This window comes from Hermetia illucens, chromosome 1, assembly GCF_905115235.1.
Source record: "Hermetia illucens chromosome 1, iHerIll2.2.curated.20191125, whole genome shotgun sequence".
NCBI classification, from domain to species: domain Eukaryota; kingdom Metazoa; phylum Arthropoda; class Insecta; order Diptera; family Stratiomyidae; genus Hermetia; species Hermetia illucens.
In genome coordinates, this window is record NC_051849.1 from 320,960 (window position 1) to 345,209 (window position 24,250).

The 24,250-nt window shown below is 38.7% G+C and overlaps 1 protein-coding gene across 1 annotated transcript; it reads left to right on the forward strand.

The window, feature by feature from the left end:
- The first annotated feature begins 1 nt into the window (after position 1).
- Positions 2-15,453, forward strand: LOC119661514 (titin-like). Its single transcript, XM_038070890.1, has 9 exons — positions 2-5,271; positions 5,845-7,749; positions 7,897-8,667; positions 8,752-9,519; positions 9,883-11,460; positions 13,518-14,228; positions 14,440-14,612; positions 14,738-14,863; positions 15,132-15,453. Exons 1-8 carry the CDS (start codon positions 273-275, stop codon positions 14,756-14,758), a joined length of 10,926 nt encoding a protein of 3,641 aa, XP_037926818.1. The 5' UTR covers positions 2-272; the 3' UTR covers positions 14,759-14,863; positions 15,132-15,453.
- The last annotated feature ends 8,797 nt before the right edge of the window (positions 15,454-24,250 follow it).

Sequence of the window (24,250 nt, forward strand, 5' to 3'; positions counted from 1 at the left end):
TTGCTACACTTTCAAAAGTTGAAGAAGAGAAATTAGAGATTGCGTCTCCTGATCGGTCCAAAGAAGTAAAGGAATTGAAACTTGAAGAAACCGTGCCTCAGATAGGCGAAATTTCGGAAGTAACTAAAGAAAATATCGAGCAAAAAGAAATAGTTTCTCCAAAGGCTATCGGAAGCACAGAAACATCGAAAGCGGAACTCGCAGAAATTTCAAAAATTGAAAAAGAGCAATTAGAGGTTGTTCATTTGGATGAACCAAAGGAGGCTAAAACAATGAAACCTAATGAAATTGCACCTCAGGTGGGCGAAGTCTCCGAAGTAACTCCAGGATCTATCGAGCAAAAGGAAACGATTGTGCCTAAGAGTATTGAAACCGCGAAGATACCGGAAGCGGAAGTTGCTACACTTTCAAAAGTTGAAGAAGAGAAATTAGAGATTGCCTCTCCTGATCAGTCCAAAGAAGTAAAGGAATTGAAACTTGAAGAAACCGTGCCTCAGATAGGCGAAATTTCGGAAATAACTAAAGAAAATATCGAGCAAAAAGAAATAGTTTCTCCAAAGGCTATCGGAAGCACAGAAACGCCGAAGCCGGAACTCGCAGAGATTTCAAAAATTGAAAAAGAGCAATTAGAAGTCGTTCATTTGGATGAACCAAAGGAGGCTAAAACAATGAAACCTAATGAAATTGCACCTCAGGTGGGCGAAGTCTCCGAAGTAACTCCAGGATCTATCGATCAAAAGGAAATGGTTGTGCCTACGAGTATTGAAACCGCGAAGGTACCGGAAGCGGAAGTTGCTACACTTTCAAAAGTTGAAGAAGAGAAATTAGAGATTGCCTCTCCTGATCAGTCCAAAGAAGTAAAGGAATTGAAACTTGAAGAAACCGTGCCTCAGATAGGCGAAATTTCGGAAGTAACTAAAGAAAATATCGAGGAAAAAGGAATAGTTTCTCCAAAGGCTATCGGAAGCACAGAAACACCGAAAGCGGAACTCGCAGAAATTTCAAAAATTGAAAAAGAGCAATTAGAGGTCGTTCATTTGGATGAACCAAAGGAGGCTAAAACAATGAAACCTGATGAAGTCACACCTCAAGTAGGCGAAGCCTCCGAAGTAACCACAGGATCTATCGAGCAAAAGGAAATGGTTGTGCCTAAGAGTATTGAAACCGCGAAGGTACTGGAAGCGGAAGTTGCTACACTTTCAAAAGTTGAAGAAGAGAAATTAGAGATTGCCTCTCCTGATCAGTCCAAAGAAGTAAAGGAATTGAAACTTGAAGAAACCGTGCCTCAGATAGGCGAAATTTCTGAAGTAACTAAAGAAAATATCGAGCAAAAAGAAATAGTTTCTCCAAAGGCTATCGGAAGCACAGAAACACCGAAAGCGGAACTCGCAGAAATTTCAAAAATTGAAAAAGAGCAATTAGAGGTCGTTCATTTGGATGAACCAAAGGAGACTAAAACAATGAAACGTAATGAAATTGCACCTCAGGTGGGCGAAGTCTCCGAAGTAACTCCAGGATCTATCGAGCAAAAGGAAATGGTTGTGCCTAAGAGTATTGAAACCACGAAGGTACCGGAAGCGGAAGTTGCTACACTTTCAAAAGTTGAAGAAGAGAAATTAGAGATTGCGTCTCCTGATCAGTCCAAGGAAGTAAAGGAATTGAAACTTGAAGAAACCATGCCTCAGATAGGCGAAATTTCGGAAGTAACTAAAAAAAATATCGAGCAAAAAGAAATAGTTTCTCCAAAGGCTATCGGAAGCACAGAAACATCGAAAGCGGAACTCGCAGAAATTTCAAGAATTGAAAAAGAGCAATTAGAGGTCGTTCATTTGGATGAACCAAAGGAGGCTAAAACAATGAAACCTGATGAAGTCACACCTCAAGTAGGCGAAGCCTCCGACGTAACCACAGGATCTATCGAGCAAAAGGAAATGGTTGTGCCTAAGAGTATTGAAACCGCGAAGGTACTGGAAGCGGAAGTTGCTACACTTTCAAAAGTTGAAGAAGAGAAATTAGAGATTGCGTCTCCTGATCAGTCCAAGGAAGTAAAGGAATTGAAACTTGAAGAAACCATGCCTCAGATAGGCGAAATTTCGGAAGTAACTAAAGAAAATATCGAGCAAAAAGAAATAGTTTCTCCAAAGGCTATCGGAAGCACAGAAACACCGAAAGCGGAACTCGCAGAAATTTCAAAAATTGAAAAAGAGCAATTAGAGGTCGTTCATTTGGATGAACCAAAGGAGGCTAAAACAATGAAACCTAATGAAATTACACCTCAGGTGGGCGAAGTCTCCGAAGTAACTCCAGGATCTATCGAGCAAAAGGAAACGATTGTGCCTAAGAGTATTGAAACCGCGAAGATACCGGAAGCGGAAGTTGCTACACTTTCAAAAGTTGAAGAAGAGAAATTAGAGATTACCTCTCCTGATCAGTCCAAGGAAGTAAAGGAATTGAAACTTGAAGAAACCGTGCCTCAGATAGGCGAAATTTCGAAAGTAACTAAAGAAAATATCGAGCAAAAGGAAATAGTTTCTCATAAGGGTATCGGAAGCACAGAAACATCGAAATCGGAAGTCGCAGAAATTTCAAAAGCTAAAAAAGATAAATTGGACATCGTTTTGGCTGAACAACCGAAGGAAGCTAAAGAGCTGAAAGATGAGAAGACTAAGATTCAGACAGAAGTCGCGGCACTTTCAAAAATTGAGAAGGAGAAATTAGAGAAGGAAATTAAGGAGCTAAAACCTGATGAAGGTACACCTGACGTAGCCGAAATTTCCAAATTAACTAAAGAAAATATCGAGCAAGAGATAGCTGTTTCTCCTGAAGATATGGGTGGCGTAGAAAAACCGAAAGCGAAGGCGACGAAAATTTCTAAGAAACGGAAGGGATCTAAGGAGTTGAAAGCTAAAAAGGCTGAAATTCAGGCAGCTGAAGTTACTGAAGCATCTGCAGAAAATAAACAACAAAAAGAAATGGATAACAGCAGGAAAATTGAAACGACGGAAACACCGAAGCCGGATACCTCAGGAGTTTCAAAAATCAGTAAAGAGAAATCAGAGATTGTTCATTTGGATGAGCCGAAGGAAATTGTTTCTTCTGATCAATCGGAGCAAATTGAGGCATTAAAACTTAAAAAAGATGAACCCCAGATAGGTGAAGTGTCTGAAAAAACGAGGGAAAGTATCGAGCAAACGAAATCTGTTGCTGCCGTTGTCATTGGAAACGTAGAAGCACCCCAATCGAACTTAGGAGAATTGTCAAAAACTGAAAAGCAGATTGTTGCTTCTGATCATCCGAAAAAAGCTATGGAATCGACACCTGATAAAAGCATGCTTCAAGTAGAAGAAGCCCAAGGTACTAAGCAAAGGGAAATGGATACTGTCAAAGGCATCAAAAGTGCAGTAGCACCAACAACCGAAGTTACAAAAGTTTCGAGAGGTGAGAAAGAGAAATTAGAAATCGCTCCTTCTGATCAATCGAAGGAAGTTAAGGAATTGAAACGCGATGATTTCATACCTGAGGTGGACGTTTCACATCTAACTAAAGAGTGTATCGATGAAAAGGGAACGCTTGCCCCCAAGAGTAACAAAAGCGCAGAAGTTCTAAAACCAAATGTTGCAGAAGTTCCAAAAATTGAAAAAGAGCAATTTGAGATTGGTCCTTCTGACCAACCCAAGGAAGTTAAAGAATTGCATCGAGAGAAAACTATAACTCAGGCAGGAAAAGTATCTGAAGTAGCTAAAGAAAATAGTGAGCAAAAACACGTAGATTCCATCAAGAGTATTGGAACGGACGTCGTAGAAATTTCAAAAGTTGATAAAAATAAAGTAGAGATTGCTCCTACTGATCAGGCAAAGGAATCTAAGAAAATAACTCCTAAGGCTAAGTCTAAGTCAGGCAAAATCACTGAAGTAACACAACAGACGGAAAAGGATGCAGAGGTCACAAACATTGAACTTGAAGACTCTGGAACTGAAGCGAGTAAAGTATTGAAGAGCAATGAAGTTGAAAGAAAGAAAAAAATTAATAAGATTAATGGAGTGGAGGAGATCAGTGGAGAAGAAAAGCAGAAGTATTCGGATAGGAAGGAATCGCTAGCAGAAAAAACCGCGGTGCATTTAAAAAAGGATGACGATAAATGCACGGAAGCTGTGAAAGATGAAGAAAACACAAATCAAGCTGTTAATGTTACTACAGACAAAACAGATCAATTCAGAAAGGAAATATCTGAAAACCTAGAAATATCTGAAAAACCAAAAGAAGGTAAGCGCAAAAAAGCTAAAGCAAACAAAATTACGGAAAAACATGAATTAGGAAAAGTTGATTTACAAGAAACCAAACAGCAACATTTTGAGTCTTCTGATGTTGTAACTAAAGATACTGGCGAAATGGCATCTGATAAGTCGAAAATCATTAAAGGCACAGATGGGGAGATGCAGGAGGATAAAAGAAACATTCTAGAAGGCAGCACAGAAACACTTGAAGCGGTGGAGCCAGACCAAACAATTGGAATAACAGATACGCAACGGTCCCAAGAAATGATGGAACCAGCAGTAAAGGAACCAGAAGCGATGCCAGTGAAAGATAAAAAGCTCAAAAAGAAAAATATCGGAACTGTAGATGAGACCAAATCTGCAACGCGATCAGAGGCAGGAAAAACTTCAGAAAAGCAAGGAAAAGAAATTGAAACAAGCCATGGCGATGTGCACATATCAACGGTGAAGGCAAGTAAATCAGATGGAAAGAAAGCAAAAGGACAGAAGGCCACTGACAATACTACCGAAAGTAATCTCACCGACAGAAGAAAGTCCGAAGATTTGAAGAGCAAATCAGATAAAAGATCAAGTGCAGAGAACGAAGAACCTCGGATATCTGATGAACCCAGCAGTGCAGATGTGATATCTATACCTTCCAAACTCCAGCGAGTCCACAATCTTCACCCAACTTTCAACGTGTCTCTCATAAATCAAACCATCAGTCTTGGATCTCCAGCCAAACTAACATGTAACACATTGGGGAACTACACTTCTGTTGATTGGTATAAAAACGGAGAACGGATTTCCGGAGTCTCTGAAAACTACTATATTCAGGATAAAGATGGCCTGTTGAGTTTGGAAATTAAAAAAGCGACAATTGACGACTCCGGCGATTATAAGTGTGTAGTGTCTTATAACAAGGACTTCATTGCAACGGACTGCAGAATATCAGTATTTGATCCTGCTGAACTCGAGATGTTAGTAACAAAACCTGTTTTCACGACAGGCATACGAGGTATTTATAAATTTCTTGTTTCTGAGTCCTGGTCACATTTCGAAACCACTTCTTGGTATTCTCATAAAAAAATCACACACTCGCTGTTTTGATCCTAAAATTGTTTTTGGCGTACGGCTGAGATGTGATCTCGACTCACTTTAGATTGGAAAACCCACGTGATCATCATTTTGAGATTTCGTAATGAACAAATTTCGCTTGATGCACATGACTTGAAAAATGATTAGCAATTTAGTCAGAAATTTTGCAAGACTTTGTTTATTCGGTTCGGGACGTGAAGCATAGACACGTAAGTAAAGATAATACGGCAAAAAGGTAAGTAGTGTGATTTTTTAAGAATGCTATTTCCGTCGAAAGCTAAAAATAACAATGAGTTGACGAGACAAATCGCTATTCGACCTATCGATTATCGATGTAGTAATTCGTACATTTAAATTAGATTAGATTTAAGAAAAAACTTGGCAACCGAGGTAAATGAGATTAAATTTGAGTTCCGATCGGGGATCAAGGGATGATCGCTGATTGCTGACCAATAATAGAAAGCTTTATTGAATAATCGCACGGTTTAATCAGTCGCAGATTTATCTTGCCAGAAGGCAGTCGAACGACAGTTAATTCGAAGTAAATCCAAAGAAAATTTTATCGAAAACGTTGAAATGGTCGAAACGGATGGAGACCCGCAGCCAGCTGGAGAAACGCAACCTTCACCAGGTCCAGAGGAGAGACCCTCCCAGGACAGAGACACACTGCAAGTGCCTACTGGAAAAAGGCGTCGAATAAAGTCACCAACGCCCGGAAGCATTCGCGGTCGCAGCATGACTCCAGTGCGCGGGAGAAGTCGAACTCCATTTACACTGTACATGGAACGTCGAAGTGCCACTCCTTCAACCTGGCGGAGTATCACGCCTTTCCTGAAACGTGAATCGCGTGAAAAGACACCCTTCGAGCTTGGAACGAGTATCAAAACGCAGCTCGATTGTAATAAAGCGGTTTTCGACAAGGCCTTAATTATGGACATAACCGAGCCTGAAGTGGAGCCCGCACGATACATAACTACTGACTTATCAGTTATTGATCGGGCAGCAGTAATGGATGTTTCCAATGTCGAAGTAATTTATGTAGTTGAAGAGTACGAAGAATCCGAATATACTGAAGAAGAAGAAAAAGAAGAAGACCAAGAAAAGAAGAAAAAGAAAAAGAAGAAAGACAAGGAACCTAAACAGAAGAAAAAGCCCGAGAAGAAGCCTGAGAAAAAGCCTGAGAAGAAGCAAGACAAAAAAGAGAGGGAAAGGTCACCTTCTCCAAAGTTATCATTAAAGTTGGAAATAGGAGGCGGTCCGAAAATGAGCAAGAAGATGTTTGAACAATCGGCCAAAGCACCCACACCACCACCACCAAAGCAGAAAGCAAAGCCTCCTCCAAAGAAAACCAAAAGCAAACTTGTCCAACAAATGGAACAACAAGCGAAAGAAGCTGCAAAGGCGGCAGAAGAGGCGAAGAAGAAAGAACAAGAGAAGCCAAAACGAGAAACCTATGAAGAAAGACAGAAACGATTGAAAGCTGAAAAGGAAGCTGAAGAAAACCTTCGTGCGGCGCAGGAGGCATTAAGAAAGGCTCAGGAGGAAGAACGTTTACGTCGCGAAGCGGAGGAAAAAGCTGCCCGGGAAGCAGAGAAACGGTCGCGCCAAGGGGATAGTGAGGATCGGTCGCGCCAGGGGGATGATGAAGACCAGTCGCGCCAGGGTGATGATGAAGACCGGTCGCGCCTTGGGGATGACGACGATAGATCGCGCCTTGGAGACGACGAGGAAGATGAGGAGGAGGAAGGCGGCAGTGACGAAGACGAAGATGAGAGTGAAGACGAGGAAGCCGGAGAAGGAAGCACAGCTATGGAGGAAACTGAACGTGATGAATCCATCGTAGAATCCATTAGTCGACCAGAGTCGCAAATGAAAGTCGAAGACAGTAGACGAGGTAGTGGTTCGTCAGCAAACAGCTACGTTCGTGTTGACCCTGAAGAAGAAGCTCGCTGGCAGAAAATTGCAGAAGAAGAAGGACAAGAGTTCATGCTCAGAATGCGAAAAGCAAGCGAAATTAAAGCGAGGAGCGAGAAGGAGCGTGATGCCGACTGGCAAAAGCACCGCGAAGCAGCTCGTTTGCCATCCTTTATCAATTTCCTTACTGATAGGGCCTCAGAAGTTGAACACAATGTCCGCCTAGCATGCGCTGTTGATGGACCGGATTTGTCTGTTAAATGGTTCAAAGACGGAAAACAAGTAGAACGTGATGCGCGTCATCGCATCAATAACAATAATAATATACTTTCGCTGGAAATAGTTAACTGCACAACTGCCGACTCTGGTGAATACGCATGTACAATCTCCAATCACAATGACGAAGTTACTTCCTCTTGCATCGTTACGATTTATGAAGTTTACAAGGATGAACCCAGGCCTCCATCATTCAGTTTAATCAGAGGTAGGTTTCTTAAACTCCGTATATGCTACGTAATACTGCATATTCCCACAATCGAGGGAGAATTGTTAAAATATTTCTACTACTTTTGAAAATTCTCACTCGGTAGTGGAACATTACCTATAGGTCGTTAAATATGTCTCATTTCAGATTTTTACCATCTTCATGATGATGAACTCACGATTGAATGTCACGTCACCGGTATTCCTCGGCCACGCATCTCATGGATCAGAGATGCAGTTGAGCTTACATCTAACTTCAAATATACAATGCTGGAGGAAGCTCATGGTGTATGCAAACTGATGATCTATCGACCTTCGAGTAAAGACAGTGGCAAATACATTTGTAAGGCTACAAACGACAGTGGCGAAGTGGAGGTGGCTCATAATGTAGAGTTTGTGAAAGAGAGGAAGTACCACGTCCATGGCGTATTCCATGCCCATGGTGAGATACAAAAAGAAAAAGAGGAACAAGCTCGTCGGGCCATGGAAGAAGCGATGAAATCGAAACAAGAGTATGACAAAAAGCGAGGAGGCGAAGGGGGTGAAAGGCGTATACGTTCATCGGTGGAGGAACCTGTCGCAACGAAAAATAAACTGAAATTCGCTTCTCAGCTGAGGGATAGAATTGCACTGGAGAAAGCCAAGGTGAAGTTGGCGTGCAACATCATAGGACCAAATCCGAACGTAAGATGGATGAAGGACGACGGACCGTTGGTATGGGGACCTAAAATTCGGAATTTGTCTTCTGAAAATGTAGCTAGCATTGAATTAACGGAAGTTACATCAGAGAATTCAGGTGTATATAAATGTATAGCGAAGAATGAGTACAGTGAAATCGAGACGTCATGCTATTTGAAAGTTTACAGCGCACAATCTGAAGGTGACGAGCAAGCGCCGATGTTTGTTCTTCCAATGAGAGGTATGTCTTGGGATAGAGACCTAGTGCCAACATCAAAACCTGATTTCTAAATTTAAAAACAATTTCCTTTGATTTATTTTCTAGATATTTACCATTCATCTGAAAACGACTTGGTGATCGATACAAAGGTTCGAGGCAATCCACGGCCAAAAATTTCATGGCTGAAAGACGATCTGCCAATTGAAAACGATGGGCGAATTCAACAGATTGAACATTTAGATGGTGTTTGCGAGTTGATAATTAACAAACCATCACCGAAAGATAACGGAAAATATAGTTGTGTGGCCGAAAATAAACTCGGCTTGCAAAAGACAAAACATTCAGTATTAGTTGAAGCACTCCCGTCGTCTAGACGTTCAAGCGGAAGCATGGGTGTTCCTGATGAGAAAGAATCAAAAGTGAAAAAGGGCGCAGGTGGTTCTGAACAACCAGGAAAACCTCCGGTCAAAGGACAAAAGAAGAAACCTGAATCAGCAGGAGAAGGTGGACGGCGCAGACACGACAGCCCCGAAGTTTCCCCCAAAAATAAAATATATTTTGCGGCATTCTTGAGCAATCGCTACTTAGCTGAAGGCTCAAAGGTTAAATTATCGGCCGTCATTGTTGGACCCGATCCTCAAATTAAATGGCTAAAGGATGATAACAATGTACCGTATGGACCACGAATTCGAAACTTATCCAGAGAGGGTTTGGCAATTTTGGAAATCTCAAATGCCCAACTTGGAGACTCGGGAGTGTATACTGTCGTAGCTCGGAATTCAGCAAACGAAGTATCCTCACAAGCACTTCTTCATATTTATGAAGCGAAAGTCAGCGCTGACTTGGAACCAATGTTCACACGAGCCCTCAAAGGTAATTTCTGGTTATCAATTATATTTGATAGAATAAGGGTAATTCATGGAAGTCAGTTTTCGAAAAGGACTTGCTCAGTTTGGAAGAATAAATCCAGGCATTGTTAAAAATATACTTGCATTGATACAACTGTTCATTTAAAAGGCTCTTAATATCTTATTTCTATCTTAATTATTTCCGAACTGAAGCCCCCATGCAGATTTCAATATCTATTTGCATTCAAGTTCTCGATCGTTGTTTCAGTGCAACCAGAGATTGTCGGTCGGTTCTATTTATAAATAGTTACGACAATCAATTTAGAACACCAAGGTGCCATTATGTAATTGGCCTAATAACATTTCTCGATTTCTTTTCTTCTTTCAGATACTTATCACTTAAACACGAACGAGTTAATTTTAGAATCACACGTCCGTGGTGAGCCTGCTCCGACTGTTGCTTGGGTCAAGGATGGTGTTGAATTGCAGAACGGTGAAAAATACCAGATAGTCAATTCTCAAGATGGAACTTGTGAACTAATTATTGACAAGCCAACAAATAAAGATTCAGGCAAATATGTCTGTCAAGCGGAAAATAGGGTTGGAAAAGCAGAGATTAGCCATTTCGTTTTATTCGAAGGCAAGGATTCGCATATTGCTGAAAATATTCATGGTGTTTTTCATGCGGATCCTCAGCTGTTGAAAAAGGGCAAAGAAATAATTCAAGATGGTGTTGAACCCAAAGCAAAAGCTGATGAAGGAGAAGCGGATAAAGGAAAGGGCAAAGGCAAGCCGAAAGCAGCGAAAAGTAAACCATCAGCACCTGAAACTACAACAGTCGATAGCAAGCCCAGCAAGGAAGAAAAACGTGAAAAGAAAGTTGGTATCTACTTTTCAGCGAATTTAACTGACCGCGTCGTTGCCGAAGGTTCCAAGGTTAAATTGACTTGTTACGTGGAGGGACCCCAACCGGCAGTGAGGTGGCTAAAGAACGAACAACCTGTACAATATGGACCGAAAGTGCGACAGAACTACCGGGAAGGACTATGTACATTAGAATTACTCAGTGCTAGTCAAGCAGATTCTGGGCAGTATCAATGTTATGCGAAAAACAATTATGGAGAGGCTAGTTCCGAGTGCAAGCTGACAGTGTATGCCAATCCCGGCACTGCAGATGTTCCGCCTACTTTCACGCGAGCAATTAAAGATACATACCATGGTAAAATCAACGAACTCGTTCTTGACTGCCATGTGAGGGGATTACCAACACCCAGCATCACTTGGGTCAAAGACGGAGTGAAGATAGAACCGAGTGATAAATATCAACAAATAGACCATGCAGATGGCACTTGCGAGCTAGTTATTAGTGATCCTATACCTTATGACAGTGGAAAGTATGTGTGTCAGGCGGAGAATCGTGTTTCTAAGTCTGAAATAGTACACGTTGTTCAGCTTCAAGCTAGAGACATACGTCCCACCTCCCCTTCCCGTGAGGTAGGTCGAAAAGAAGAAGCGACAGAAGCAAGCAAACCGGCTGAGAAAAAAGATGAGAAAAAAACGAAAGCTCCAAAGGAGAAGAAAGCAGCGGGTGAAGGAGGAGGCCGTCGTTCGGCAGCTATACCACTTCCAGACCCTAAAAGATGTCTTTATTTTGGAAATTTTCTTAGCAATAGAACTGTCTCGGAAGGGTCTTCTCTTCGTATGACTGTGTTTATCGGAGGGCCTGATCCTCAAGTTCGTTGGTTCAAGAACGACCAAGTGGTTGTTTATGGCCCCAAATCGAAATCTTCCTGTCAAGATGGTCTTGCGACTCTTGTTTTGAGCAATTTGAATCCCGACGATAGTGGCGAGTACAAGTTGATTGCTAAAAATAGCGAAAACGAAATATCGACCTTGTGTACAGTTACAGTTTATCGAAAAGCGAAAGAGGATAAAGTAGCACCTGTATTTACTGTAGGCATAAAAGGTAAAAACCAGTTTACTGCTGTTCGCCATGTGTCCTAGTCGAATTTATTTGTTTGCAATTGGTAATTCGATTGTCTGTCATTTTCACCAAAGTTAAGTCCAGGTATGTGTTTGTTTAGTTAATTTCATATTTGTATACTACTGTATTCAGACTAACGTCTCATTAAGTGCAATAAGCTTTTCTCATTCCTAACACATTAATCCACTGATTTGATGGATTACGCGATGATCTCTTGGGTTAATCACACTGTCAGATGTCTCATTTCATACATGAACACCTTCTCCAGACTCATTTCAGTCAGGTTCTAATCAACTGCTTCTCGAGTGTAAGTGTTCAGGCGGAGAAAACACAGATGTGCAATGGTATCATAATGATAAAGCTATACTTATCGGAGGCAGATATAAAAGTCTGAAGCATTTTGACGGCACTAAACAGTTGTTTATTATGAATCCTACAAAGACCGACGATGGTCGATATAGTTGTCACATCGTAGGCTCTGCGACAACAAGTAAAGTTGAAAAGACCGTCAACATATCAGATCACATCACCCCTAACCGGCGTAAAAAGTTGATTAAAGCCACTGATGTGGAGAGTAAGACAGATTCAACTGAAACACCTAGTGAAAATATAGGTGAGGATGCGAAGAGTAGTCTAAACCTAAAAAAAGGGTTGAAAAACATAACAATTGGAAACGGTAAGAATACCAAACTAATTTGTAGTATCGATGGTGAACCATCATCGTTTGAGTGGCTTAAGGATGGTAAGCCACTGCCTCGGGATCCTAGGTACAGAATTACGTCTGATGGTGGGGAGCTTTCAATGGAATTAAGAAATGCAATGTTAGCAGATGCTGGAACGTACACGTGTGTTGCACAAGGTCCGAAAAATACTGTGACAACTATTTCAAATTTAAAAATATACTCTGAGATAAATGACGATAGCAGACCTAAATCATTTTGTAGTGACCTTCAAGGTAGCTAAACTTTTACTTACTTTTTTGAAGTGAAAAGATGGAATAGTTTCAACTCGTGGGAATTTTCCATTTAGAATTTTAAAATTTTGATACTTTTCCTAAAAATAAATGAAAAATGTTGCGACTATTCCATCTTAAGACCTTTTTTGTACTAAGCTGTAAAGGGATTTTATCTAAATAGTAAGTATTCACCCAGAAAAACTGAATCCAAAGCGGAATGAATTGGTAATCGAGTGCAAAGTACGAGGCCGGCCCAAAGTCGAATGGTATAAAGATGGTTCCGACATTTTGAACAATCGCTACCGACGACGCGAAGAGCCAGGAGGAATTCAGAAGTTGATTATCACCAATCCTATCCAAGGGGATTTTGGAACTTTTACCTGTCAAGCACAGGATGACGAAAATATCGATGAAATTTACTTAAAAATCGATTACAATGATTTCAAGGCACAGCTCGACCAGAATGGCTCAGAAAAACTCTATGATGAAGTGAGCTATCGTAATTTGAAGAAAAAGCCAGTATTTAGCACCCCATTGCGAGACAGGTCTGTGGCAGATAATTCGTCTATAAAGCTGACATGTAACGTGCTTGGAGACGAATTCGACATTCAATGGATGAAAAATGATCAACCAATCTCAAAAAGTACTCGGTATCGAACCATTTTGGAAAATGGACTAGCCTCTTTTGAAATCTTTTCAACATGCCCTGAAGATTCGGGCGAATATAGCTGCATAGCGAGAAATGCTTTCGGCGAAACGGTTTCCCGTTCTATTTTGAAAGTATATAAAGGATTTGAAGCCCTTCCTAAAACACCTCAGTTCACACGAGTCATCAAAGGTATTTTCACACATATCACTTCATTTCTGTCGTATTGTTGTCAATGTGAATCCATCACCCTCTTACCTCTGCGCTACAGGATATTTGTTTACTGCTGTGTGCTAAAAAGGACCCTTTTGTTAAATGTTCACCATGTTAATGAGCAAAATTTTGTTATTGAGTTGAATAAATGCTAGAGGTAGGGGCTGTATGGAGAGGCACTACACTATCTATATATGGTACTTAATATCTTTTTGCCAATTTCAGACACTTATTCTTTGAACGAAGATCAATTAGTGCTGGACTGCAGAGTTCGCGGTAATCCAAGGCCAGAAATATCTTGGATGAAAGACACTGACATGATTACCAACGATGAGAAATATCAGCAATTTGATCAGGGCGACGGCTATTGCAAGCTGATTGTTAGAAGCCCTACTGAAAAAGACAGCGGCGCGTACATCTGTAAGGCAGAGAATGCTGTTGGCACCGACAAAATGTCACATGTGGTAGAATTTAAAGGCCGAGAGCGTTTTATTTTGGAAAAGGCTCATGGTTTCTTCCATCGTGATCCTAATAAGCCACACCTTACTAACATACTTGGGGATCACATGGTACCTGCCGGTGGAACTCTTGCTCTTCAAGCAGAATTCGGACCGACCCCTAGCCCCGTAGAAGTACAATGGCTCAAGAATAAATCTCTGCTCCCGGCAGCACCTAATGTTCGCACGTTTGTCGATCGTGGTGTATTCACTCTGGCCATTGAAAAGGCCACGAAAGAGGATTCAGGCACGTACACTTGCCGTGCTTCAAACGCTTTCGGTCGGCTCGAGTCAAACGCAAATGTGCACATTGTTGCGCCGGTTGTCAAAGGTGGAAAACCAGCACTGTTTCTATCCAGGCCTGAGAACGAAATGAAAATTGCTGTCCACGATCCGTTTTCTATTTCATTTAGAGTTCAAGGCGATCCAAAACCAAAATGTAATAAACTTTTTTAACGATTTTTACTATTTGACGCAGCACAACTCCTCAACTGATTTTTAGATATATATATCTTTGTTCATTGAGGACAAACGATAGCTGGTATTCTATTCTAGTTTGGTTGTTTCAGGATTTGGACTGCTCATGCATAACTATTGAATATTTTCTTTTCGTTTCGTTCATCTATTAAATTAAAAATATCTGATTCTAGTGACACTTATGAAGGGAACGAAAGACATTACAAAGTCTGAACGCGTCAGCAAAGAGGCTCAAGAGGATTATATTCGCTTCACAGTGCATAATTCAACAATATCTGATTCAGGGACATACTTTGTCGTTGCACGCAACCAACATGCAACTGATCGTCTTTTCGTCACTGTTACGGTAATGTGGCGGTATAGTGACCGCTATTGATGAGCATGCTGCCATTAGGAACACTATCTTGAATTCATGATAATACAATATTTTGACCATTTATCGAAACAATCTAACCGTTTTTTTCTCTTTAGGTTAAAATTCCGAAGAAATAATTAAATGCATATTTGGCTGTTAACAGGTTATGCTTCGTGCTCGATCCGAAACACCTACATTTCCACCCTTATGCCAACCAGTAGAGAACTACCGATATTTCAAAAGTAAGTCCTGATTAAATAAACTGAATAGCTGTCGTTTACTAGGTCCAACCCCATTATTGTCCTCCGAAAGTGATGTGTGAAGCGATTTAGTGGCAACTTCCTTTGAACTTTGTTTTCACCCAACTGTGGTAGATTTATTGTATTCTAGGTTACACTGACTTTACTCCTTCCTTGTTTGTGGCGTCCAATTTATGTGTTATCCTACACATCTGGGATTTCTTTGATTTCACTGACCTAATACTAATAAGAATCCTCTTTGACATTTCAGGCTACAATCACTTGACGGATTGTTTCCAAATCTTCAAATCTAAATTAAATTCCTTCATATTCCGTGGCTTTGTTACCTAAATATTGATAATTGGTTAGATTACTTTCACTTTTAGCAGCACCTCAATTTTTCATTATTGAGACAAATTAATCCAGGAGAAAAAGGCTTCTCAGAGGACGAAGTCAAAAATACAATATTCTGTTGCAGCACCATTCACGACGTTTATAGTGAATTCTACATTTATCTTCCGACTACTTGAAAAATAAAATAAATAATGTTGTTTACGATTAATAAAAATTAAAATATTTGACTAGAAATGTAAGTTTGAATCTACTCGTATATCATCTCATGTTCCGTTACTACATATATGAGCGTTTTGTGAATGGGACGATTCATCATCATCAACGGCGCATCAACCAGTATCCGGTCTAGGCCTGCCTTAATAAGGAACTACAGACATCTCGGTTTTGCGCCGAGGTCCACCAATTCGATATCCCCAAAAGCTGTCTGGCGTCCTGGCCTACGCCATCGCTCCATCTTAGGCAGGGTCTGCCTCGTCTTCTTTTTCTACCATAAATATTGCCCTTATAGACTTTCCGGGTGGGATCATTCTCATCCATACGGATTAAGTGACCCACCCACCGTAACCTATTGAGCCGGATTTTATCCACAACCGGGGGATTGGGACGATTACCTAGTCGAATCTATAGTACGTCTATTTATATCATTTTAGTAGCTTAGGCATGCATTATTGCCGCAAATGATCCATGCCCACAATGGGGCTTTTGATATAGAAAGTGAATTAATTTTTTTTATTTGAATTTCTTATACCTTTATAAGAAAATATACTATGAGCAGATAGTCCCTTGCAGATCAAGGGAAAACATATGTATTTACAAAAGGGATTATAAATTACAAGAACGTAACGTGGAGCTGATGTTAAGGGATATGCATAGATTGAAATTCTTAGAACTATTTTGAACTTCATCAACTGCACTTCAAAGGCCTATTTCAAATAATTTACAATTTTAATTGATACGAATTGGGGCTGCATATAAACCCATCGAAAACCAATACTCAAATTATTCTTGTTTTCCTGACCATAAGTGATGTCAAAAGGCCCAACGTGCCTCCGGTTTTAAGGGTTTGTGTGAAACAAAACTTTATTAGAATCGGTTCGATGTCTGTCTGCCTATCACACCCGATTTATTCGGAAACGGCTGAACCAATTGTCACAAAATTTGGTTAGAAGATAAGGTCTGTCAATCCCTTTACATGTTGCAAGTGGCGCCATTTTATGTTGAGTTTGCAGGGGGCTCCTTATATATGTGAAAGGGAGTGTAACTTTTGTTGTCACAGAATATAGAAAATGGAAGGGCTCGATTAGTACTTTTCGAAGTCGATGATATTTTTAATACTGGGTGAGGGGTCCAAATGTGTGCCCTGAAAAATGTAACAATTCTCGTTCTCCGAACCTACCCAACCGAAAAATCTAAAAAAAAATCACAATGGTGCATCCATACGAAATCTAGGCCTTAAAATACAAATCATTCCTATATCTGCTCAAATAAAATCAATAATAGCATAATACCATATTTTAGAAATTTACCATGAAACCCCCCTTAAATTTATTCTAGAGCTACGAAATTTGCTACCGTTATAGGCAGGAATATAATACACAAGTTTGAAAAAAATCCACTTATTATTGTATATAATTAAGTATTTGACGTGACTTTATCGCACTCTAAGCGGAGTATGACGTCATCATCGGATAAAGTGAGCTCATTTGAACGGCGGAATTGGAATTTGGAAACACATCAAGGAATATTTAGAATATTGCATAGAAAATTCCCGCACAAGATACACAAAAGCTTTATATCCAATGCGCCCAGTATCCGGTAATCCGACTTGTTCATTTGTAGACACTGTGCTGTCAATAAGGCCTATGTATGGCCAATTGCCGTGTTTGCGCGAGCTGAAGCCAACTTCCTTGATTGGGAGGGAAGGGTACGAATTTGAACACTGGTTTCCAATTCGATTTTGCCTAGTAAGCCTACAACATATACAGTATTTCCCGGTTAATTGAGCCAGCAAAATTTCACTAATTTCAACCCTCTTAAGCGGGGAACGCAATTACGGAAATCCCGGTTAATTGCGTACCTAACGCAATTACGGAAATCCTGGTTAATTGCGTACCTGACGCAATTATGGAAATCCTCGTTAATTGCGTGCCTAACGCAATAAACAACATTTTCAATAAGGTCACTGGATTTGAAGTAAACTCACTTCTTTACTACCTGTGTTTTATTTTATTTTATGAAAAAAATTAACATAAACAAAAAGGAAAGAAATCCAATAACAAATCATTAATTTTAAACTAAAAAATTTAAAAACTCAAAGACATAAAAATTCATATTAAATAAAGGAACTCAAAAATCACAGAAATGGATATGAAGATTTTATAAAATAAAGGAGAATGCGTCAAAAATTTCATTCTGAGGAAGGAGTTTCTTTAAAATAATCAGTAATTTTCGACTGAGTAATTTTTTTCAAATAGTTTTTATAAACATATTCCTCAATGTTTTCCAGCTCCTGTATGAACTCATTTTGAGGCAATAAAAACTTTCGGACGGTTGTTAGGGAATTTAGCACATTCGGAAGACTAGGAATTTCATCAGGAATTTCATCCTCTGCATCACTTTCGGAGTAGTCTTCATTGTCTTCCTTTTCCAATGAAATTTCTTTAACTATCTCTTCATCTGTAAGTTGTCCACAGCACACCAAATTGTCGTCACAACGGATGTAGTTGTCGAATTCATCCCCTGATAAGTCACTGATGGTTTTAGTGATATTCTCCTGCTCATTTTCTGCAGATGGTGCTGCGTCACATTCGGAAATGAATTAAGCCTGAAAGTATAATACTTAGCTAATTCAAACGCACAACTTACTGAAATTATTTACCTTTTGGAAACACCTTGTTATAGACAATGGTCTGACTAACCACCAAGCATGTTTAATTATATGCAATGCATTAAAAATATTTATAGATTTCGCAAATTCTCCAATAGTCTTTCCACTTTCAATAGCAGAAATCTGTTTTCGTATTATAATTTGCCTATAATACGCTTTAAAAGAGTGTATTATCCCTTGATCCAATGGTTGGATCAAGGAGGTAGTATTGGCCGGTAGATACTGAATATTAATGTTTTTCAGAATTTTTGTTGTTTTGTGAGATGCAGCATTATCCACGAACAGAATAATCTTACGGTTTTGTTTGGCCATCTCCTCGTCTAGAGAAAGTATTCTAATACTTTCCCAGATTTCCCTCGTCATCCACGCTTTTTGGTGGGGATAGTATTTAAGAGGCACAATTTTATTTTTAAAACAGCGTGGATTTTTCGGTTTACCTATGATAATTACTTTTTTATAATCACCGGTGGCATTACATATGAAAAGCAAAGTTAAACGATCTTTTGACGATTTAAATCCATTATTATGACTTTCTTTTCTGCTTAGGGTTGATACCGGTAAAGCTTTAAAAAACAGACCACTCTCGTCGACGTTAAATATATCTGATGATTTGTAACCTTCAATCAAATTCGGGAAAAGTGTGTTGATGAAATTATTTGCACTTTCCGAATCGGCAGATGCAGCTTCTCCATGAATTTTTTTCAAGGATATTCCCTCACGTTTCTGCCAGCGCCACAGCCAGCCGGTAGTGGGATTAAAATCCTTGTTCAATGTCACAGCAAACTGTTTTGATTTTTCCAAAATCATATTTGTTGAAATTATTGCACCCGATGCTCTCATTTGATCAAACCAAATTGAAACAGCTCGGTCAACATCGTAACATGCACCATTTCTAATTCGCTTGCTTGACAGGTTATGCATTTTGGAGTTTTCTAAAATGTTTTTTTCATTTTGGATAATTCTATTGATTGTAGACATTGAGCATTTGTATTTGACACACACTTCCTGTTTGGTTTTTTCCTTACACTTGATTTCCTTAATGATTTGCATCTTTTGTTTTAAAGATAAGGTTACGTGTCTATTAGGACTCATTCGTTTCTGAAAAATATGCAAAATTTTGCACTTTAGATATTATCACCATGTGTACATTTCTTAAATGCGTACCTATTTTAGATTTTTCCGTTATTTCAAAAGAAATTTAAAGACTTAACTTGCTTTATGAACTTGCAGAATCTTTATAAACGCTGGAAGCTTAAGTGACAAATTTGACAGAAAGAAAACAACATTTCAGTGATGCCATATACATTTGTTGGGTTTTCTGTATTACAACTAATATTCATTTAAGTCTATTACGATTTCTTCAACCAATTTTTAGCTGTGCATTTAAGCGGGAAGACATGTGGACATTTTCTTAGGGACAAAAATTTGCTCTTACTTTTAATGCAATAAAAAGGGAAAATCAATTAAAAGGGACGCAATTAACCGAGAAATACTGTAGTGTGTTTTCTACTAAATTCAGTGAGAAGCATTTAAATATAATAACTTTTAGGGTATATCATTCTCCTAGGAAGAAACGTTCGGCAAAACGGAAAATGTCTGTTTATCGGTCACCTTTATTTACTTTAAAATAATTAATACGATATATAATCTGTGAAACTTTTTCCACACAGTAAGTGGCAAACATTTCTTTTGAGTTTAAGAGGGAATTTTAATTTTTTTTATTTTTATTAAAAGATGGTATATCGACTATCAAACGAAAGATCTCATTTAATACTTTAGAATCTTTAAATATGTTTTGGAAAACTGAAGAATGTCGGATCAAATTGTAGTCACCAAAAAGAATAACAGGTTTCCTTTTTAGAATCAATTCACCGAAAGCCTCTGAAAATACCGATGAGGTATCTACACGAAATCTAGGTCTCAAAATTCATCACGTCCCGTCCCGATATATTAAATAAAGTTAATGATAGCATATTACTATTATTTTAGTATTAAGTGGAGCCGGCTTATTTGCGCTGACTGTTTTTTAGAAAAATCAAAATTATTCCTTTTTAAGTCTGTGAGCGATTCATCGTTCCAAATTTATATTTCGGGAGCAACCTTCATCAGTAGGTTATGAAAGAAAAACCAAATACGTTGTTGTATTTATACGGATTCCTAATACCTAATCTTAAAAGTTATACTATCCAACATATTTATCTCGCGATTAGTTCGAAAAGTAGGGAAGGTGCCTTGCCTAGGTTCGTGTTTAGGCGGATTTCCTGCGTTCCTCTTTTTATGAAAAAGCTTTCAAGCATAGCCTGCTTGACCTCTCTTAGCATTTCGACCTCATCCATTACATGTCCTTCTTCAATTATATGTTTCGCCACTGATGATTTTATATGCTGCTTATTATGTCTTTTGGGTAATTCTGCCTCCTTTAGGTGCTCTTTGACTCGAGCATGCACCAGTCGTTTTGTCTGGCCAAAGTATGTTTTGGAGCAGTTATGTACTTCATCCGGTATCGCTGCTTTTTTCTTTGCTTGCTTGCCAATAGGGTTAGAAGAATACATATGAATTTGCGATATTGCATATTTATATCATACATCCATATGTGTTTTTCTAATGAATAGAAATTGAGCCCTATGGCGCCACGTTGTAGCAGTATGTGAGATCCATCCAACAAAGATCCATCCAATCAGCCTCACATTTTTATCCATATGCCCACGGGATCACTGTGAAATATCACGTTCTTGATATGATTCTGCTTTATACCTGCATGCTCAAATCACGCACCGGTCCCTCTTTCCTTGTCATTTATAAACCTGCATGTTTGGATGTAGCGGTATATTCGAGACAGTCGAGAGACTGGTCCAATCAGAAGCGAATCCTTGCCGTGACTAATGTGACTAACCTTTGCTCCACCCAGTGGCATCAATTGTTACCCTCAGGTAGCTAATGCTCGATTTAGGGATGGCCTTATGATAACCAATTAGGATGTTGGTAGAATTGTTTTCTTGCTTTTGATAATAAGAACTCCCTACTTCGTTTTGACTGCCACATCCATTTTAACCATTCGTAACCACGATTTGATGGTATAAATAGTTCCACTTCCATATAGTCTCACGCCCCACACTGGGACGAATCGTTATTTTAGCATGACAAAATTATTTGCTCATTGTTTATGAGAGCGATTTTGATAAAACATAGAATTCAAGGGTAACAGAGTTTGCTAGTTACAAATTCGAGTAAAATTTCAAAATGGCGGATCCAATATGACATTTGAAGATACGAGATTTCATTCACATTAGTGGTTTTAACGATTCAATATACCCAATTTGACGTTAGATTTATTAAAAAATGTACACGGGAATTAACAGACAGCGGAAATATTAATAAAACAAAAAATTAAATAAAAATTTGTATTTCAAAAGGACTTATTCTTATCTATTAATATATTATGTATAGTAGAAATATAAGTACATTTTTTTAAAATTAGAGTTCTGCCTCTTCGTCTTCATTCGCACAGCAAATAGGAGTTCTTAGCATACTTATTACCACCTGGTTAAATTTGGTTTTATTCTTTTTGGGATTTTTTCGTTTACTTGTTACAATGGGGTCCGAAGATACAAGCATCCAATTAAATATATCAACATTTGTATTTATTCTTGATGTTTTCCTGGAATGGCATTGCCTTAAAATTTTGTATTCCTTATGGCCTGCTTCAATGACATCTTCAGATAACTGGCCTATTGGCAAAGGTAAAGATTTTATAATATCAGCACCATGTAACAAGAGTTTGTGAACCGTGGCACTCATTTTATACCAGCCGTAAAGAGATATAGCCAGATGTGCCGTTTCAACGCAATATATTTTAAAAATATCTTCCTTGATGTAATGCCCGCATGAAATAACAGAAAGTATATTTGAAAATCGTATTATTAACTCATTATCAACTCCGGTTATTTCAGATGACAGTGAAGGGTTCTCGAAAAATTTCCTTGCCGTGTTTCCATCATTGCTATTGCCTCCACCTTGCTTCGGCTGATCGACAACGAGGCCCAATTTATTATAGAACTCAGTAGCTATTTTAGTTTTTCTTTCCTTTACATTTGCTTTTGCATTTTCACCTCTTGCCTGCCACTGCTTTATTTCCAATTTATAAGCTATGTGCAACAAATATTCATAGCAGAAGCTTTACAAATATTACACGCCTGCGAGTTTGTATTTTCAGTTAAAATATTAATCGTTTTTCCATCTAACATGGTACATATGAGTACATGTTTAATTTTTATTTCCTTAGCATCCATACGAATAATAGTAGGCTCCAATTGCAAAATTTGTTTTTCCACCTCTTTATATTCGTCTTTCACATTTTGAATATTTTCTTTTTTTATTTTCAATGCAATTGGACGACAATATCTCGTCGATGATGGGGTTAAATTATTCCAAAATATTATATTTGTTTTTTATTATTATTAGATTGACACATTTGCAATGGCACTATTGTACACAAAATAATGTTAGAATCGGCATATAATGAATTATCTGCAAAATTCTGTTTGTATATGCTATGCCCACCACTTCCATCTATACCCCATTTGTAATAAATTTCGATGATATTAGAGTTCTCCGAAATATTCTGAAGAATTACTTCAGCCTGTACTTGTGTCAAACGTTCTGCTGTATGTGTAAGAAGATCTTGCAAGGGCACAAAAGCTTCTTTTTCAGAAACGGTAATGTTTGGAGTATAACACATCTTTTTTGCCTCTACTATTAAATGATACGAACGGTAAATGTCAGCCCCTCTTTCCTTCGCTCCAACTCGCATGGTTATATAATCCTCCTTGGTTAGGCCAAGATCAACTACAAGACCTAAAGCCTCTTCAGGGCTGTATGCTCTTATAGAACCAGAGGATTGTGTATCGTGAGCAGTCTTCATTTTTTTTATTCTGTTGGGTGAAGATTGGATGGCTAATTTTACAACCTTAGCTACACCTCTCTTTCCAGATTTAACTAAGCTTGATTCTGTGGCCATGTACAATTTGTCTGTGCTTATGCTTGATGTTAATTCACTGATCTGCCTTTGCTTAGTACGTAGAGAACTTTCTTCAAAGTCCTTTTTTGGCCTTCCGGATAGCCGAAGCGGCTCTAATTCAAATATCTCTGGAAGCTTTAAATCTTCATCAAGCCATTTCATGTTGTTGTTCCGAAACCGCTCATACGTGTAATGAGAATTGCGCCATTTTATAAATAATTTTGCAACAAACGTTTTTACTATATTTTTCAGTTGCTTTGAGCAATTTTCTGAAAGTTCGTTTATGGCAAATTTTTCCGTTATGTAGCCAATCAATTGTTGATTACATTTGGCTGATGACATTTTGTTGAATTGGCTGTTTCTTAGCACTGTAAAAAGTTCCCCTTTCTTAATTCGAATTTCATTAGGAACAGGGTCAAGTCGACTACCTGAAAGAAATTTAGCGATTTTAAGAAAAGGGGGAAACGGGGGGACATGAGTATTACATGCCTTTATCAGCTATACGTTGTGCTACAAAACAAGTAAAAAAAAGTCATGGAACTTTTTGGAACTTTTTTTGTAACACAAGCAAAAGTCAAAATTTCAATTTCTTTCTTCATCAAGTAGTAGTATTTTGTGATACGCATACTAAGTAATTACTTCGTACACAGTAATGATATTAATAACTGCAAATTAAAGTGCCTACCTGACGATTCTAAATTCATGATACAAAACTTTAATTTTTCTTACTAACAAAAGTGTAACGACCGTATAGTAACTGTCAACAATTTGTTGTAACTCACCAGTGTCAACGAATAGAAACAATTACTCAACTTTGCGCACATGGGATGAGCGCTGTGTCGCAGAAAAAAGGAAATTTTTTCTAGTTCACAATAAAGGGACTTATAGTGTAAATTTCTGGCGCATTTTTTTTAAATTTGGGAAAAATATTTAAAATCGATTTTGTCGTCGTAATATGGTCGTTTGTCCTTATGTGCGCCCCTCGGAACGTTTTACAGCTACAACCATCGCAAGCTAACTGTCGAACCCATCAATGTTACCTCCTCTGGTATGCAAACAAATGAGGCCCATTATCCGCCACGTACGGGAGAAGACTCTCTGGGAAGTAATTCTCGATTAACCGAGCTAAGTA